Source organism: Oratosquilla oratoria, chromosome 37 (genome assembly GCF_046742065.1).
Source record: "Oratosquilla oratoria isolate Oo_2021 chromosome 37, ASM4674206v1, whole genome shotgun sequence".
NCBI classification, from domain to species: domain Eukaryota; kingdom Metazoa; phylum Arthropoda; class Malacostraca; order Stomatopoda; family Squillidae; genus Oratosquilla; species Oratosquilla oratoria.
The window spans coordinates 965,936-986,510 of record NC_134813.1 but is presented as its reverse complement, the minus strand read 5'-3'; the positions used below and the strand labels follow the sequence as shown (position 1 = coordinate 986,510).

At 42.4% G+C, this 20,575-nt stretch overlaps 1 protein-coding gene across 5 annotated transcripts in view; it reads right to left on the bottom strand.

Annotated features, from left to right (window-relative positions):
• Positions 1–19,164, bottom strand: part of LOC143019498 (uncharacterized) — a 286,066-nt gene extending 266,902 nt beyond the window's left edge. The window contains exons 1-2 of one of the 5 annotated variants that reach the window (XM_076175139.1): positions 17,573–19,164; positions 16,112–16,723 (exon numbers count right to left, since the gene is read on the bottom strand). In XM_076175139.1, coding sequence (XP_076031254.1) covers positions 16,112–16,301 — 190 coding nt within the window. In that variant the 5' untranslated portion in view covers positions 16,302–16,723; positions 17,573–19,164. The remainder of the gene's footprint in view (positions 1–16,111; positions 16,724–17,572) is intronic. The other 4 variants (XM_076175141.1, XM_076175142.1, XM_076175143.1 and 1 more) reach the window with 4 other exon arrangements.
• Between the last annotated feature and the right edge of the window lie 1,411 nt (positions 19,165–20,575).

The window sequence follows — 20,575 nt, the reverse complement described above, 5'->3', positions numbered from 1 at the left end:
TTTGTTGCTCTATCTTGGATAGATAAAAAGTATACCAAAAAATATGTTTAGAAATGCCTCAAAATTGGCCCTTTTGGTAGGATAGCAAAAAACTTCAGCCTCTATGCGGCAATGCTTCCATACACCCTCGATAAATATGGATTTAATTTTTGGCTTTTTCAGGTCAAAAAGCATGGGAGAGAGTAAAGCAACGTATGAAAATATGAAAAAAGTTGTATTTTGAACATGTCTACCTTATGATATAAATAAAAAACCATGGCCATGGCCATGAGAACACTGAGAGAGATAGAGAGAAAGAGGGGAGAGAGACTTATGCAATAAAGGACAACATGATAAATTTATAATTTTCAATATGACGAAGAAAAAAAGATAAAGTCAAGTGGTTTTGATTCCTTTGGATGACCCAAGTATGGACAGAACCTCTCCACAAGTGAGATCCGTGCTCCATACAGGTAGACAGACTAGTTTACTGGCACTTCTATCTTTATATGGGTAGACAATGCCACTGTAAAAGGTCCGCTGCATGGAAGATATTTGGTTGTTGTACGATCAATACACACCATCTCACTGCTTTGGTACTATTAGGAAATAAAGAATATAGACAGATAAGATATTCACTCAGTATAGAAAGGTATCAAAGAATACGACTATATTAAGAATACTTAGTGAGCTCGTAAACTATAGCCCATAACAACAACAGCAATGTTAAATCGAATGTGTTATACTGCTGAGTAGTGGTATTTAGTAATCTTATCGGAAATACTCAGAGCTTCTTTCCATGGGGACAATATTGCACCGAAGTGGAGTCACAGAGGTGGTCAAAGAGAGAGACTGAAGGAGGGAATAATAGAAATGAATATAAAAATGATCAACATTCTTTTGTGAGTGGCGATCAGTCTCGCATCTACAAAAGCCGTAACGAAATTCTCGAAATTCTGTAGTCTATAAGTATGCTGGAAATCTACTACAGCTGTGGCTCCGAGACGACAAGACCAAAGGCATGCCGCAGGTGCAGTTCCCAGAACCACTGCTTCCATATACATTCCAACCAAAGTCCCCTGAACCACAAATCACAAACCACGTTACGTCACAGCACGTCACACCATCACTTGCTGATCACAATTTCTCCGTTCCCGGCAAAGCTGTCCTGCCAGGGTAATTAAATCATCTGACGCCAACAGCATGACACATATACGTGCGTGTGAGTAAACATAACTACAGAGAATAGACGCAAAACACACACTCATGCATTTTAGAAAATGACAGAACACATGCATGCAAAATTGTAAAATAAAATTAAACAAAAGCAAAATCGTGTGTCTGTGGCGTCACTGTACATGTGTACATATGTATACATACCTGTACATACATATGTGTGCGCATGCCTTGTATACACATGCAAACGTACGGGTTCATGTAAACACACAGCCAGCCCGGGAACTGGTTCCCCATCACTTCATAAAATAATGTTCGCTGATAAACGCGCCCTTCGTCAGCGCCTTGCAGCAGATACAGACGTCGTCGAGTCGGCAGCCTGTTTACGGACGCTAATTGGACCTGACTAAAACATTTGACCCTTGAGAGCCGAGGCGGAGGAGCGGACCTTTACCGGCCCACCTTCAAGAGGCACACCAATGACAAGTGACTCTACGTCTACGGAACACACACACGCACATACATACACACACACATTAGTATATATATATATATATATATATATATATATATATATATATATGCAATAAAAACACTAGGAGTGTGTGTTCACAAATGCGCAAGTAACCACTAGGAAAAGTAAACTAACGAAGCAGAGCGCTTTCGTATAATTACATCTTCAGTGCAGATACAGTGAAAATGTAATTATACGAAAGCGCTCTGCTTCGTTAGTTTACTTTTCCTAGTGGTTACTTACGCATATATATATATATATATATATATATATATATATATATATATATATATATATATAGATACATATATATATACATACATATATATATATATATATATATATATATATATATATATACACACAATTTTTATGACAGTCGCATGTAGAATTCGAACCCACTGCTTTCCTCGGGAATCAGATAGATTCCAGGTTACAAGGCTATAGTCTCTTTGATCGAGTGGGTAAAGGCTCTGTGAAGGTAATCTTACGGGTGACCGAAAGCAGTGGGTTTGAATCCTATATGCGACCGTCATAAAAACTATCAGGTTAATGTCGCTATCACTAAAGAATTTCTCTCTCATATATATATATATATATATATATATATATATATATATATATATATATATACATAAATGAGTGTGTCTATATCTATCTATCTATCTATCTATATATATATATATATATATATATATATATATATATATATATATAATTGGATCGCATGGTGAATACACTATGAAACCTCTTTAACATTTATTAACATTTTCAGAACCATGATAAAATTCCTCCCACTCTTCTTCTATTTTCTTTTCTTCTGACATCTTTCAGGCTTTCTCCGCATATTAAGTAAATTCATTATTAAAAAAAAAAGGCACATTCCCCTTCTCTGCACAGCACACTCCGACAACGTCTCCGCCGCCGAGCTCGCGTTCACCATCGGGAGAGAAACTACAATTGAGGTTCTCCACTTTCGCTCGAACTCACCGCCTACGGGAGGAGGACGTAGAAGAATGACGTCGTTCACTCGGGGGTGTGGGGGGGGGGGGACCTCCTCCTCCTCCTCCTCTCGGAAGCAACAGAATTAAAATGTCTCGCTTTTGCACTTCACGAGGATAGAGTTAATTTACATTCTCTTCGTAGTCTCTATTATGAATACTCATAGCATTGTGTGCATATATAAGTGTATATATATACAGTATATATATATATATATACATATATGTATATATACAAATACACACACACACACACACACATATGTATATATATATATATATATATATATATATATATATATATATATATATATATATATATATATATATCAAATCAGAGGTATTTTCAATGCATTTTTTTTTTACTCGTACATTCCATATAGCTAATACCTGATCCTCAGCTAAGCGCCTCATGGTGTATGGTCCTCACCTGTTTCTCAAGGCGACAAACCAAAGACCTGAACCAGCCAGAGTACGACACACGAGCGCCCACACTCACATACAAATGCTACCAAATACGTACAATGTTCACAAATGTGTACAAACTACAAAATACGCTGGGGGGGAGGAGAGGAGGTTTCGGGGATCGAACGTGGAGCCAGGATGCTTTTCCAAGAAGGTAACGGACTGATGTCCTAAGGGCGCGTTCGATGGGATGAGGATGAGGATCCACTGGAGTCTCGTACTTCCCTTGAATATTTATGTCTTCGTTGGAATATAATAATTTGACTGTCCTCTAAGTGCTTGGTTCTTGCTCCGCCGTTCTGTGTCCACCGAGTCTATACGATTATTTTTTTTTCTTTCTTTCTTTGATTTATTATAGTTATTTGTTAACTTGTTTTCTTTTGTTTCATTAATCAATTTAATTTTCATTTCTTATTGACTCGTTTATAAAAAAATTATCTTGTATCTATTTATTAATTTCTTCATGCATTTATGGTTACTCTAATTGCGGATACTCACTGTCCGAGCGGGTTAGAGCGTCGCTACTTGCAACGGAGGTTGAGGTGAAGGCGGTTCGACCCTTGCCACCACCGAGTTGGACCAAGGGCATGTTTCATTACATTTCACGCTACAAAGTCCTCTGTAAGGGGCACCGTCCTAGCCTCCTGCGACATTAAACCGAATCCTCGCAGTGTCTACAACTCGGTTAAACCACAGTTTAACCTTAACCTTCTTTGGCTATCCTAACTCGATTTATGCTTATTGTCTTTGGCCAAGCAGGGGGATGGGGGGAATCCCAAAAAGCCAAAGCACTGGGTGATTACAGGAATGGATTACATAAACTGAGGCTGGGGTCAGTTATTGTTTGTCAATCTAATTAAAATTTAGATTCAAAACAAAATCTTAATCCACCGTTAACAATTGTTACTGGCATTTATTACCCGTTTCACCAAGCAGAGACGCTTCACTTGAGCGAATAAAATCGATTGGCGCCAATAAGAACAAACGTAAACAATACCTAGATACGAAATAACAATAATAATATTTATTATTATACTATTAATACAAAAATTAATGACAATAAAATAAGACGCACAGCAGAGACGCTAATGAGTCGCAAAATGGTGGGCACAATCCAGCGAGAGATCCAAAAGTGCCTGCACGAAAAAAAAAAAAAAAAAAAAAAAAAAAGATGAGTCACACTGTACGTGTAGGCGGGGCATCTGGTGACAAGTGGACCTGGTGTCGTGGGAGGTGAGAGACGCTACAGACAAATTTACAGGTGGCCTGGTCTGCAGATACTGCTGCTCAGAGCGGATGGCCATAACTAATCTGGATGAGACTGTGTGGGTGGGTGTACAAGGATGACCCTACAGTATTTTCTACAGTCTGGGTCAAAGGCCTCTAACCATTCTATAATTTCAAAGTTGTAAGTACAAATCCTGCTGCTAAATATCTTATATGCATAGATCTAATGTTATCACCATTTAACGAAATATACATGATGCATACAAAACTCTACCAAATATTGAAATAAAAATATAATAACAATATGTGTACAGTGGAAACTCAGGATAGCTGAAAATTTGTGACCACCCCTGTACCCTAAGATCATTCAAGAACGACGTTGGGAGCCCGATGCCATAAGGCCCAGAGATGGGCGACAACGCATTGCTTCCTGATAGTGAAGTCGTCCTTCCTTGCACTAAGTCAGTGGCACTGAACTGCATGCCAATTACGGGAGAGCCATACGTAGTGATACTCACACACACACACACACACACACACACACACACACACACACACACACACACACACACACACACGCACGAACGCACACACACACACACACACACACACACACACACACACACACAAGAACGCACACACACACAAACACACACACACACACACACACATATATATATATATAATATATATATATATATGTGTGTGTATTCACCTCGGATCTGCTGCAGTCTCTGTCGAGACAGCCAGACACCACCCTACGGCAGTGAGCTCAGAGCTCCTTATTAGCCGATCTCTGGGTAGGTCTGAGACCACTCACACACCACACACCGGGACAGCAAGGTCACAACTCCTTGACTAACGTCCCGTACCTACTCGCTGCTAGGTGAACAGGGGCTACACGTGAAAGGAGACAAACCCAACTTATCTCCGCCCGACCGGGGAATCGAACCCCGGTTCTCTGGCTTGTGAGGCCAGTGCTTTACCAATCCGCCACCGAGCCGTGTGTGTGTGTGTGTGTGTGTGTGTGTGTGTGTGTGTGTGTGTGTGTGTGTGTGTGTGTGTGTGCGTGTGTGTGTGTGTATTCACCTTGGTCTTTGGGTCACGTGTTGGACTCGTGATCGAGAGCTATTTCTCTCCCGGAAGAGAGCTCAGAGCTCGTATGACGATCTATGGGTAATGCTTACACGCACGCACACACCCGCCCACGAGAGTTGGAATAACGACTCGAAGCGTAGCGATACTGAATTTATTTCAGCCCTGGGCAGGATTCGAACCCGGACCGCCGTAGTGACAGTCGGAGACTCTACTAACCGCGCCACCGAGTGTGTGTGTGTGTGTGTATGTATTCACCTTGGTCTTTTTTGGATCGCGTGTTGGACTCGTGATCGATAGCTATTTCCCTCCCGGAAGAGAGCTTAGAGCTCGTATGACCGATCTATGGGTAATGCTATTATCTTACACTCACACACACACCCAACTCCCCGCCCACAATAGTTGGAGTAACGCCTCGAAGCGCAGCGATACTGAAATAATTTCAGCCCTGGGAAGGATTAGAACCAGGTACCGCCGTCACCCCCAAGCTGACAGTCTGAGACTCAACCAACCGCGCCACCGAGTCGTGTGTGAGTGTGTGTGTGTGTGTGTGTGTGTGTGTGTGTGTGTGTGTATTCACCTCGGATCTGCTGCAGCCTCTGTTCGAGACAGCCAGACACCACCCTACGGCAGTGAGCTCAGAGCTCATTATTTGCCGATCTCTGGGTAGGTCTGAGACCACTCACACACCACACACCGGGACAGCAAGGTCACAACTCCTTGACTAACATCCCGTACCTACTCACTGCTAGGTGAACAGGGGCTACACGTGATAGGAGACAAACCCAACTTATCTCTGCCCGGACGGGGAATCGAACCCCGGTTCTCCGGCTTGTGAGGCCAGTGCCTTACCAATCCGCCACCGAGCCGTATGTGTGTGTGTGTGTGTGTGTGTGTGTGAGTGTGTGTGTGTGTGTGTGAGTGTGTGTGTGTGTGTGTGTGTGTGTGTGTCAGACTTGAGGAATCACAGCTATATACAAAATACATCAAGGTGTGCTCAATGGGATGGATGTCCGTGAATGCCCGGCGGGAAGAAACGATCTACTCGTCGTAAAAACCACCAATGCGGCCTCAAAAGACATTTTGCAGCATCGTGAGCTCTAAACCGTCGTTAGGGGTTGGAGAGGGGGGATGGACACCCCGTGTGTTCCCTGTGTAGAACCCAGAATCCTACTGTGTTATGTGTGGATTATACTCGAATAAAAACAATGCACGACTTATGGTATACACAAGTTACTATTATAAACAAAGGATTACAAAGGAGGAGCACTCCGACAGGAGAAATTTTGGTCCTTAACTAGGTTGGATGCAAAAAAAAAAAAAATAATAATAATAATAATAATAATAATAAAAATAAAAACAAATAAATAGATAAAAATGAATAGATTATGATAATATAAATAATAATAAATAGAATAAGTGAATATATAGATAGGTAATGTTAAGTGATAAACAAACAGGTAAATAATAATAAATTGACAGATAAATAATAAAAAATGATAATCAAGGGAATAATAATACACAGACAAATAATAATAAATAAATAATATAAAATAAATGGCAGGCATTACAGCATCTTGCGTAGGTGTTTCTAACCGAACCTAAAGCTTCGAATAGAACTACATTGCACTTCCTCTCTAGGAAGTTTATTCCATTCATTCACAAAACGGTTGGCGAAGTTGTTTCTACCCCACTTCCAAATTAAATCTATTTCCTGACTGTTTGAGACCATTATTTCTTGTCGGATTCTCATTCAATATGAAAATTTTGTCACTTTTGATGTTGTCAATTCCCTTTAGAATCTTAAAAACCTGTATCAAGTCACCTCTGAGTCTACCCTTTTTTTTTTAGAGAGAGAGAAAACAGATTCATATATTCAAGTCGATTTTCGTATGTTTTATTTTTTATATTTGAATTCAGTTTTGTGGCTCGCCGTTGTACTTTCCAATCTGTCAATGTCTTTAATGATATTCGGTGACCGTACGGAAACAGCATATTCCAAATATGGACAAACTAACGATTTATATAGCTTGTTAATAAGAAATAGGCTTTTGAAGTCAAAAGATCGCGCAACCAGTCCTAGAATCTTATTTGCTTTCTCAGAGACTGAAATACACTGCTTAGATTATTTGAAGTCATTATTGTTTATTACGCCGAGATCCTTTTCACTATCCACTTTTGTTAACGAATTTCCAAATAACTTGTAATCGTACTTACTGATATTTTACCTATGTGCATAGCCTTGCATTTATTTGTATTAATTTTCATTAGCCACTTTTCAGACCATTGCTGTAGTTTATCTAAATCTTCTTGAATATCTAATTGGTTTAAGTGATCATTTGCCATTCTGCACAGTTTTGTATCATCAGCAAATTTGTAGACAATAGATTTTAGTCCGTGGTGTATATCATTTATATATACTATGAATAGAAGTGGCCCAAGAACGGAATCCTGAGGAACTCCACTCGTAACATTTTTCTACCCAGAAGTTTTGCCATTTAAAACAACTCTCTGTTTTCAATCATTCAATCAATTACTAGTCCAACTTAATAGGCTACCATTCACTCCGTGTGAAGCTAATTCAGTAAGTAGTCTTTCGTAGGGGGATGGTATGAAAAGCTTTTGCAAAGTCTAAATATATTAAATCTATATTGTTTCTTTTGTTATAATTCAAGATAACTGTGTTGTAGAATTCGAGTTAGTCACGCAAGAACGTTTCCGTCTGAATCCATGCTGGCTATCATTTATCAAACAGTTACTTTCTAAATAATGTTCGATAGCATCTCTGATGATAGTTTCCATCATTTTCCTACGATTGAAGTCAAGCTGTGACATTTCCGGATATGATGGATTTCTTGGAAATAATTTCTAATTAGTTTTGAATTTCTCTATACACCTTTTAATTTTTTATTTTGTTACATTTACCGTAGTAGGTTCAACCTAGATTTTTCGCAGGTATCACAAGCATCTATTCTAAAAAAAATTAGCAGTTTGAATTTAACTAAGTTGTGATCGCTACTTGCAATAGTTTCACAAACTTCTACATCGGTTATCATGCTTTCGCGGCTAGTGATCAATAGATCAAGTAAGTTTCCATGTTTTGTGGGTTCTTTTACATGCTGAACTAAGTAATTGTCGCCAAGAAAATGTACCAAGCGACTACCTATATGGCCATGTTCAAGGGTCATCCTATCAATGTAAACTTTAAATCACCCATTATCAATAAGTCCCGGTTGCAGAAACTAGACAGTTCTTGGAAACAACAGTTTGTTGTCTGTTAATGATAATGTTTTTGGCCTGTTTCACTTTCTCTAAAACACAGGCATGGCCATTGCTTTTAACGTTCAACAGAACACCCCCACCTTTCTTGTGGCTTCTGTCCTGATGAAAGTGTTTAAATCCCGCAATATTAAATTCAGCTTCAAACTCTCCACCATTTAACCATGTCTCGGTTATTCCTATCGTATCGAGATTTTCGCTTTTGACATACACCTGTATTTCTTGGAATTTGTTCTTAGTACTACGAGTATTATTAAAGTACATGGTGTTTAGAAACTCATGATTATTTCTTTTTGACATGTTTTGAGTTTCAACATCATGTCTTACATTATAATTTTGTTCTTTATTGAAACCTTGTTCTATATTGACATTTGGTCCTTCATTGACATTCAATGCCTCATGGACATTTGCCCCATCACGGACATCTGGTATCTCACGGTCATCCGATCTCTTATGTATACCTTGCCCCCTTACGTCACCACGTTCCACACCGGCCACCCGTCTATCATTGACATTCTGTCCGGCATCCTTTCCACTGACATTATATCCTACTGTGGTATTTTGTCCTTCACTATCCTTAAATATCATCGTGATATTTTGTCCTCCACTATCATTATACCTCATTGTGATATTTTGTCCACTATTATTACATCCCATTGTGATATTTTGTCCTTTGACATTACGTCCTAAAATGATATTTTATCCTACACTGATATTTTGCTCTACATTATTGCTATACCCTACTCTGTTTTCCCCAATACACTCTATTTCCCCTTCCCTTTGAGTTTCTACCCAAAAAAAGGAACTAGTTCATTACAAACTCCCACAATGAGGTTTCCGGGTACTTTTTTACGGAACCAGAGAAGACTAATTTTCTATTTAGCACTCAGGTGCTGGGGTGTCCATTTCTAAGGCGACGCTACGGTAGAGCCAAGCAGCAAGGAACCGGTGGGCAGTGATATACCAACCTTAATGTAGCTTACCAGCGCTTCTATACCTATGGACAGTCTCGTACCGATTAAGAGTAGTGTTGAAAGTAAGAGGTTATTCGGTAATCTAAGCTCATGTAGTTATAACAATAATGGTTAAATATATGATTTGATAATCTAATCCTTGCTATTTAATAATTGGAATTTAAATGAAAATTTTAACTTAATTATAATCTAATAATTCAAAAGTTAATGTTAATACAGTGCTTGGGTGCCTCGGACAAGTGGCAGTCACTGGTTATCGATTGAAATCGTTCCCGGCTCTTTATGTTTACGAGTTTGGGTGGGGTGGGGTACGGTGCCCCACGGAACGCAACATTATAAAGACGAACCAGCCTTCATTACAACATTCTGTCATTCAGACCCGCCCTCTGTGGTCAGTTTGCGCTTAAGCTATGACCCCTTTCATTAGAAAATTTAATAAGATAAATAAATACATAATCTTGCAACAAGCCAACCAATCACTCCCCGTGACGTCATTCAAGGGGTGGGGGGTCAGGAAGTGGGCGGGGCTTAGATGACGGGGCCACCGCGGGCGTCACGTCGCGTAGGTGCGAAGATGTATGGTTCAGGAGATGACAACCCAGTCCGGGTTGGTGGCGCCAGCCGCTTGGCTGACGGCTGCTGACGTGCCCGGCGCCACGCAGCTGACAAGGAGTGCCAGCCAGCAAGCGCCTTCCTCTAATGGCGGTGGCGTCTGTCAGCTACTCAGCTCGTCCAAAGGGTCTTAACTCGGATCTCTGTGACCTAGGAAGGTCTTTGAGATTGAGATTCAGAGTGTGAGACATAGAAGTGTCTCTGAGATTGAGACTAGAAGAGTGAGACTGAGGGGGGTGTCTCTGAGATTAAAACTCGGAGTCTGAGACTTATGGGGATCTCTCAGATTGAGACTAAGAGTGTGATATTTAGGAGGTCTGAGATTAAAACTCGAAGTGTGAGACTTAGGAAGGTCTCTGAGATTGAGACTAGGAATGTGAGACTTAGGATTGACTATGAGATTGAGACTCGGAGTGTGAGACTAAGGGGGTGTCTCTGAGATTGAGACTCGGGGTGTGAGGCTTAGGGGTCTCTGAGATCGGGACCGTGAGTGTGACACTAAGTAAAGAGACTTGAAGTCTTGAGAAACTTGGAGTAGAGACTTGAAGTCTGATTAGAGACCGGAGTCTCAAAGGGAGTCTAAAGGACTGAGATTACTCGAGACTTGGAGTCCTGGAGACTACAACTCTTTAGAACCTGGAGTCTTACAGAGCAAGACATCCATATGAAAGACTGGGAGATTCGGGGTCTTGATAATTCAAACATTGGAAGTTTATGAAATTAAGGCTTAAATACAGGAAAACTGTGAGACTAATAGACTCATGAAACTAAAGACATAAAGTCACATCACTCCGAGACCGAGACTGCAAGAGTAACATGGTCGATAGTACTGGGAGATTCAAGGCTTGTGCAAATGCATATATTGTTATCCACTTGAAATTACTATGGGTGCTCGCGGGCCAAGCGGGTTAGTGCGTCGTTACCTGCGACGGAGGTTGAGGTGACGGTGGTTCGAACCCTGCCGCCAACGAATTGAACCAAGGGCTTGGTTCAATAAAATCCAATCTACAATGTTCTCAGAAAGGGGGCACCGTCCTAGCCTCCTGATAGAGGAAGTTCGCGACCTCAAACCGAATCTTGACTTGAAGGTACAACTGTACAACGAAAAGTTACCGAAATCTTCCATCTTCACTGTAATCTAGAGTCTCTGTCAGGCTATCCGCAACCCCACGGCAACCAGCCACGGTCCTTAGAGCCCTCCCGTAGATCCCTCCAGGAGGAAACGTTTTTATTTATTTTCATTGAACGTATTAGCCAACTTAAGACAATATATATAAATTTAGTGCAAGTACACTGCAAGCTTACACAAACAAGGAGAGAGAGAGAGAGAGAGAGAGAGAGAATTATGCCAAATGTGATGGAAATTCATACGCGATTATCTTTAAAAGATCATTTCATTTTTTCAAGCTGAATCCTTCCTCACATCCACGAAAAAAATTAAATTAAATTATTGGCATCATGTCACGGACTAATGCTCTACAATATTGCAATATTTCGCGTGCTTTCCGATCTAATGCGATAAATTCCATTACTTTTGTTTCCTACGGTGTGTGTGTGTGTGTGTGTGTGTGTGTGTGTGTGTGTGTGTGTGTGTGTGTGTGTGATTCACCATGGTCTTGGATCACGTGATCGACAGCTATTAACCTCCCGGATGAGAGTTCAGAGCTCGTATGACCGATATTTGGGTAATATTGTGACCTTACACGCACACACAGACACCCAACTCTCCGCCCACGAGAGTTGGAGTGACACCTCGCAGCGAAGCGATACTGAAATTATTTCAGCCTTGGGCGGGAGTCGAACCCGGACAGCCGTTGTGGCAGGCGAGAACTCTAACCACAATGTGTGTGTGTGTGTGTGTGTGTGTGTGTGTGTGTGTGTGTGTGTGTGTGTGTGTGTGTGTGTGTGCGTGTGTATGTGTATGTGCACTTGTGCGCGCGCGCGCGCGCGTGTGTGTGTGTACTCTGTGTATCCCATACTTTATGTATTGCTATTCTTCTTACGTGTCCTGAAAACTACTTCTTCGACACTAAACTATATCGCTTAACACCCACTAGTTTTGAGACCCCACTGGGGACACTCTCTGGTTCCCCCCAGTGGTTTACGGACCCCCTAGGGAGGTGGAGGACCCACGGGGCTAGTGTATGCAGTTTACGACTGAACCTCATCGATGGCGACATAACAGCAAATTTGCGGTAATCATCATCAGTCTGACTGCAGATGCCTACAGTCAATATCTCCACCACGAGTCTCTTTCCTCCACCATCACCACAAGTCTCCTTCCTCCTCCACCTCCATCATCACCTCCATTACGTTTCCTTCCTCCACTCTACTCCATCTCGTTTCCTCCAATACTCACTTCTCATTCTCTTCCTCTCCTCCCTCATCAAGATTTCCCTCCCCATCAACATAACTCTCTCCCCTCCTCCTCTTCTTTTTCTTCGTCTTCTTCTTCCTCAGTTTCCTCGTCCTCCTCCTCCTTTTCCTCGTCTCATCCTCCTTTTCTTCTTCCTGGTCCTCCTCCTTTTCCTGGTCCTCCTCCTCCTCCTCCTTATCCTCGTCCTCGTCCTCCTCCTCCTTTTCTTCGTCCTCCTCCCCTTCTCCTTTTCCTCGCCCTCCTCCTCCTCCTCCTCTTCTTTTTCTTCGTCCTGCTGCTTGCTGGTGCACGCTTCCATAAGGAGAGGTCAGAGCAGTCAGGCACCGCGAAGGAACTACAGGTTTAAGAGTTCCGGGCACTGCTAAACGTGGCATTACTTTCGCTTTCAAAGCAGTGTCAGCAAGCCGACTCCATAAAGCCGTTGGTTGTTGGCCAGAATGAATAAGATGACATACCCCCGGGGGAGGAAACCTAACAACATTAGGTACCACGTTGTCCTTATGGACGCGTTTAACCAGCATTTCTATCCATTTTTGCGCCGCTATTGAGGAAGTGTGCTACGATGTAAAACAAAATAATAATAATAATAAAATGAAAATAAGAATAAAAGAAAGTTATTAGAAGAAAGAAAAGCGACAGGGCCTCAACCCTTCTGATACAATGACAAACTTCATTAAATTTATTCTGGCGAGTTCTAAGCGTATTTACTCGGATTAAGTCAAACCCAACGGATTAAGTACATTCAACTGAATAAAATCGACAGCCAGAATAAAACCAGTAAAGATGGCCCAAAAAAATTTGTTTGCTGCGTTTGCGCCTCCTCCGTCCTCCTCAGAATTGAATAGATTCGTCTGGCATTCACCAGAAAAAAATTAGCGTCGCCGCGGGCGTTCTCGTCAAGGATGCCAAGATCATGTGACTTCATTCACATTTGAATAAAATAGCATGCATAAGCACACACGTCAGTGGTAGAGGAGAGGTATAGTCACGATTCGAGCGAAGCGCGCTAACTTATGGAACACCACGACTCTGAGCATCACAAAACAGAGGTTCTTGATCTCACCTCCCACACTGCGGTTGAGGGGGGGTCACGCCCCCCTCCCCCTTTCCTTATGGGGGTCGCCATCCCCAATTCCAGAGTCAGAGACATCATGGATGGTGTGGGTACATTTACACTCGAGATAGAGAGGACCACACGGAAATAATACGATATCCAAAATTCCAACACACACACACACACACACACACACACACACACACACACACACACACATGACGTCACAGCGCGAGTGAGTCATTCAACCGAAAGTAACGAATTCAGAAGCCAATCGTGAGCAAGCAAGCATTCGTAATTACTAACTCTTGCTCTGGACCAGGGAGATATCGGAATTACAGAATTTTCAGCATCACGTTGGAAATCGGGGTCAGATTTCAAAAAATCAGATTGCAAATCATGACCACAAAATTATGGAAATCAGGACAGGATTTTTCAAAACGAGACTAAAATCAAGAGCATATTTTTAATTATCAGACTGGAAATCGGGGAGTTGGATTTCCAAAAATCAGATTGAAATCATGACCACAAATTTTGTATTGAAATCAGGACAGGTTTTCTCAAAGCGAGACTAAAATCAGGAACAGATTTTTAATTATTAGACTGGAAATCGGGGAGTTAGATTTCCAAAAATCAGATTGGAAATCATGATCACAAATTTTGTATTGAAATCAGAACAGGTTTTCTCATAACGAGACTAAAATCAGGAACAGATTTTTTATTATCAGAATGGATATCGGGTTCAGATTTCCAAAATATCAGATTAGAAATCAGTGTCACAAATTTTCAAAAATCAATATGGAAATCAGGACAAGGTCTTTCAAAACCAGACTGAAATCGGGACTATAGATTTTCCTGGATCAGACTGGAAATCTGGCTCACATTTTTCATATTCAAACTAAATATCGGGACTACATATTAATTCAAACTAAGAATCAAGACCAGATTTTTGCAGGCTTAAGCTGGAAATCAGGACCACACAGGTTCACAATGAAAATCTGACCCACAGATTTTTCAGAACCAATCCGAAATCAGGACCCCAGAATTTCAGGCTCAGAGTAGAAATCAGTATCACAGATTACAGACTAAAGTGTACAACCAGTTTATCTAGACCGGAAAGCAAAACCATGGTTTACATAGATCGCATTGTACAATACGGTCTAGACAGACCGTATGTACGACCACAGTCTAGATCGGTCGTTCTCAACACGTTTTTTCGTCTATTCGACACATATGTTTTCCTGTTCTTCAGCCTCAAGGAGAAAACAACTTCATCACTAAAGTTCATCGCTGTTCATCCACTAACAACCACTAGTTTCCAAATTGTGGCCCCACTTATGAAACTATGTGGCCCCCAAGAGGTCACGGACCTAGGTTGAAAACCACTGGTCTGGATGATCGTTGAGTCAACTACGGTCTAGATAGGCCGTAGTGTATGAATACGGTCTGTATAGACCGTGTCTATGTAAACCGTCTATATGGACCGTGGGGTATAAGTACGATCTAGATAGATCGATCTAGTGTATTACTACGGTCTAGGGAGCTTGACTAGTGTACAATCACGGCCTAAATAGACTAAATACAATCGTCTGGCGTTGACCAGAATATAAAAGTATTGTTGCCACGTTTTAAGGCGTTATCCCACTGGGCTATTTTTCCTCCGAACGTTGTAGATTTGTAACCCGTAGCTTTAGGGAAGGAATCTGATGTGCTGGAGGAAAATATTTTTCCTCCATCATATCAAATGACATTCTATGTATTTTTGACGAGAAAACAGAATAGTTTGTCAAAGTGAATTTACGGCGGAAAAATTCTTGAGGTGGTCGGTACCGCTGATTAATCAAAGTCTGGAGGAAAAATAACCCCGTAGGATATCTCCTTTAACCGGTTAACGTTAACCGAAACGTTTAACGTAATCTAAACTCAAAAAGTTTCTAACGCCCCCCTCCCCAGAGCCACTTCGAAGTAACAAAACAAATATGAAGATGAACAAATACAAGATATAAAGACAAGAAAATCTATCATGAAATATACAAAAACAAACAAGAAAAACTAAAAAAATAACAAGATATACAAATAAACAATAACATAAGCAATACCACGAAAAAATTAGCATAAACAATAACGAGACAGACGTAAGAAATAACAGTATATATAAACAGTTGCAAGGTATGAACAGATTTACAAAGATATAAACATAAATTGGAAATGTAAGCATAAAAATAACAAGAAATACATAAACTATGACAGGAGAGACGTGAACATAGACAATAATAACGAGAGATACGAGCATAAACAACAAGAGAGACATGAGCATGGGAGACAGAAACAATAGCAAGACATAAACAAACGACCTACCTGAGGCCTTACGTTGCTTCCTCGTCCACCTGTGCTTGGGGGAAATTCTCCAATTGTCCCGATCAACATCCTTCTTCCTTTTGGCCTCGACACTTTGCAGGAGTAGTACGCTTACGACAAGCACCACCGCCAACACCCACAGGACCCCCCGCAACCCGTAACCTCCGCGACTACCAACCCGGGAACCCATGTTCGGTCCCTTCAGCGAACTGGTTTCAGGGTCGAAGACGCTTTGGTCAGTGGATGCTGTTGACACCCTTATGCCCACGCGATATAAAGACGTGATTTGTGTCAAGTCTCTTATCTCGGTCGGGTTGTGCTTATCAGTGGTTCTCGGGCCGGGCACGTTTTGTGGTTGTTAGCAATATTTTGATCTGTTATGGGTGTTGTGGTTGGTCACACACGACGCGCATACGCTGTGCCGCTATATAATTTCAGTTTTCAACAATAATCATATATATTTCCGTTACGTAATGAACGCCAAATAAAATTGAAAAATTTTCAATTTATTTTTTCCTATATTATTTTGCTTTTCTTGGTTACTGAAGTAGTTTAGTTAAATCCACTTTCACTAAACTTCACTAGATTCCCGTCCAATGTGCTAGAACAATGCTGTGCCCAAGAAGAGAATGGTTAACTATGGAGTACCTCCACACTTAAACTCGTTTGCTGACCAGGTAATTTGACTTAACTAAGCGATTAACTACACCAATTTAAACTCTAAATGACTGTGACTTGAATGATCTGTGAATAACTCACAAGCTTCGACTATCTCGTGGCTTGAGTAGAACAGGGAAAAAGTTCGTTAAAATCTGTTACTTTTCAATTTGTTTCGGACGGGGAGAAAGAGTAGGTGGTGACCTCCACCTTGCAAAATAGGTGAATTGGTAATGTTATCTTTTGTCTTGCGTTCCAAAACCAATTCGATTTAACGTAGAGGTGTTGATTTATACTTCAAAATTCCGCAATGTTGCCAAATCTGAACAACCGCGTCAGAACCACATAATCTTGCATAATTTCGTCACCGTTAGTCAGGATGTTGTGGTCCTTTTTATCTCTCTCACGTGGAACCTCGGGTGGAAATCCTGCACTACCAACGACGGGCAGACACCCAAGTATGTTACACCCTCAGATTGTAGTCACAATGACGATCACACAACGGCAGCAGCGGCGGCCTCACGAAAAACCTCGCCGACGAGCGTGCCAGAAGCAGTAAAGGTCAAAATTAAGTTTCCTTTCACAGCGATCTCGTCCTTTCAGACACCCCCTTGGTCGTCTTATGTCATTTCTCCCCGGAGGACCTACGTCACAGGGAACTTTTCCGACGACCACCAAGGACACGGACTAAAGTTCTTTCCTCCCCACCGAAAAAAAACAACAAAAACACCGAAGAGGAACCGCGGGAGTAAAAGGACTGCCACCAACGCACACCGTTAAAGACATACAAAAAAGATAACGCACTCAACACCGCGAAACTCGCCCTTAAATGCACTAAAACTAGACAAATCGGTGCACACGAAAGATTTGTCGAATCTTGAGACGCTCAGAAGCTGGTTCACCCGAACAAGTGGCTCGAACTCGCCGAGGTCTTGTTATCAAGTCCCATCTCATGCAACGCGATTTACCGAGATCTCTAGTTGCATACTCGAGTCTGCAGGTCCTCCTTCACCTCTGCCTCCTCCTCCTCCTCTTCCACCTCCTTTGCCAAATCGCTCTCAACCCTCCTCCTCCTTCTCCTCGCCCGCCTCCTGTTCTCTTATAAAACTTGAGTCGTTCTCTTCTCGTTCACTCGAAATATCAAACGGACCTCACCACTTTGAGCGATGCTAGTCCTTCAGATGCCTCGACAGATGCCTCTGCAGTCAGTCTTCTGTCACTTCGGCGATACCTCCCCCTGCAGTCACTTTGACGACGCCTTCTGCAGGTGGAGGGCAGCGGGGTTGTCACGGTGGTAGAGAAACTATAGGCGTTGGCAGGGCATTACTCGCAGGCATGACGGACTGACGGAGGGGTTGGCGCTGATGTAGGGTATCTACCCGTGGCTATGGAAGGCTTTGGGCCATTAGTACTACCCACGGGGCACAATTCACTTCGGTGATTTGATGTTACTTTGATTGTTGGAGTTCGAAGCCTGATTCCCTCAAGTTGTCTTAGTGCCTGGTGGGGCCAGTGTGTATGTCTGGCTCTCTCTCTCTCTCTCCACTACACACTCACACACGAGAGACCCTTCGTAATATCAGGTACATAGGCCCAAGTGACAGTCACTCTTCGGTTTGTTTTTTGCTTCTCCTCGAACACTGAGGACAAGCCAGCACGCAAGCGAGCAAGCAGTCTTTTGCTGGAGGACGATCACAGGAGACCGAGGGGTGGGGGTGGGGGAGGGCTCGCAAGAGCACGTTGGGGGGATAGGGGTGGGGGGGAGGTGGGGAGCCTAGTGGTTGGGATTACAAGCACTCACTCGAAACCGCCCGCGGGCCACAGAATATAACTTAATCAGTGTCTCTCCTTTACAAGTCTCTCTCACTCTCTCTTTTATTCTCTTTTTTAAGTTTTATTTTGAGTGTGTTCCTTCACATTCTCTACTTTGGCTCGCCTGCACGTGTTTCTTTGATCAAGCCTTTCGCCGCCCCCAACAAGGTGTTCTCCTAAAGGCGGGAAGGACGATCTCACGCACCAGGAGGCAACACACGTCCTCCTTCGGCCGCAGTTCGCCGAGGACCCCACTCTCGAACCTGTTGCTCTTTAGACGTTGCTGCAACAGGGGGAAGTGAACAGCTGATTCCACGGCGACAGCTGAGGGCGACCTCTTTCGACAGGGGGTGGATGTGGGACCCACAGGGCACGGTGCGAGAGAGAAAGGGCCGACGAAGGGGCAGCAGAAGAGGTGGTGGTGGTACGAGCGATCTTCGCGGAGACTTGTTGCCGGAGGAACTGACGGAGGTGATGAGGCAGGTCGTGGTCTGAGGACACCATCCTGTTCTCGCCTCGTCTGCCTAGCCACAACTGACTGGGCTTCAAGCTCGCTGCCTCCGCTCTACCTCGCCAGCTCGCCTCCCTCGCTCCCTCTCCTCTCCACCGCCTGTCACCCACCCCCCTCTCTCTCTCTCCCTCCTTCTCTCTCTTTCCCTCCCTCTCTTTCCACACTTCTCTCCTTCCCTCTCTTCCTACTTCTCTCCCTCCCCTCTTTCTTTCCACACTTTTCTCAGTCCCTCGCTCTTTCCACACTTCTCTCCCTGTCTCTCTCTCTCTCTCTCTTTCCACACTTCTCTCCCTGTCTCCTCTTTCTTTACACACTTCTCTCCCTGCCTCTCTCTTTCCACACTTCTCTCCTTCCCTCTATTACTCTTGTTCTCTCCCTCCGTCTCACTTACCCTAATTCTATCCCCCCCTCTCTATGACCCTAGTTCTCTCCTTCCGTCTCCCTTACCCTAGTTCTCTCCTTCCGTCTCTCTTTCTCTAGTTCTCTCCCTCCCGTTGTCTTACCTAGTTCTCCCCCTCCATCTTTTTCCTCTACTTCTCTCCCTCTTTCCCTACTTCTCTCCAAACCTCACTCTCTCCTTCTCATTCTCAATAATTCTACAGTTCCTCTCTCTATCTCCCTCCCTTTCTCCTAGTTTCTCTTTCTCTCCCTATTTGCCCCTATCCTGTTGCTCAGACTTTATACATATATCTTTACCAACTCTCACCAATGGATAGAAGAGCTGGTATACTGGAGTTCATAACAGCATCACCAATGCAGTCTCTCTTTTCTCTACCGCTCTCACACATTTTCTGCCTACTCCTGTGATCTACTCACAGCATTTCTCTTCTAGTGTTCCCCTTCCATTTGATCTCCATCTACTCCTACACCTATTCCCCCTCCCACTCCTTCACCCATCTCTTCTCCCCGGACCTTACGTCACTGCCTACCCGATATATATATATATACATATCCATATAATATATATATATATATATATATATATATATACACATATACGAGTATATGTATATATATAAATATATATATACATTTATATACATATTACATATATATATATACATACATATACGTATATATACATACATATATATAATATATATATATGTATTGTGTGTGTGTGTGTGTGTGTGTGTGTGTGTGTGTGTGTGTGTGTGTGTGTGTGTGTGTGTGTGTGTGTGTGTGTGTGTGTGTGTGTGTGTGTGTGTGTGTGTGTGTGCACGTATTTTTAAAAACGACAGCATTGTGGTAGTTATTCAGTTTTTTCATCGTATTCTAAATTTTCCGTGTGTGTGTGTGTGTGTGTGTGTGTGTGTGTGTGTGTGTGTGCACGTAGAGTTAAAATGACGGCATTGTGGTAGTTATTCAGTTTTTTCCTCGTATTCTCAATTTTCCTGATTAAAATTCTACCATTAACCGGGTGAACAGAAACTAGGTGTCCGGATTCTTCCATTTCATTTCCCTTAATTGTAGAGCTCAACGTT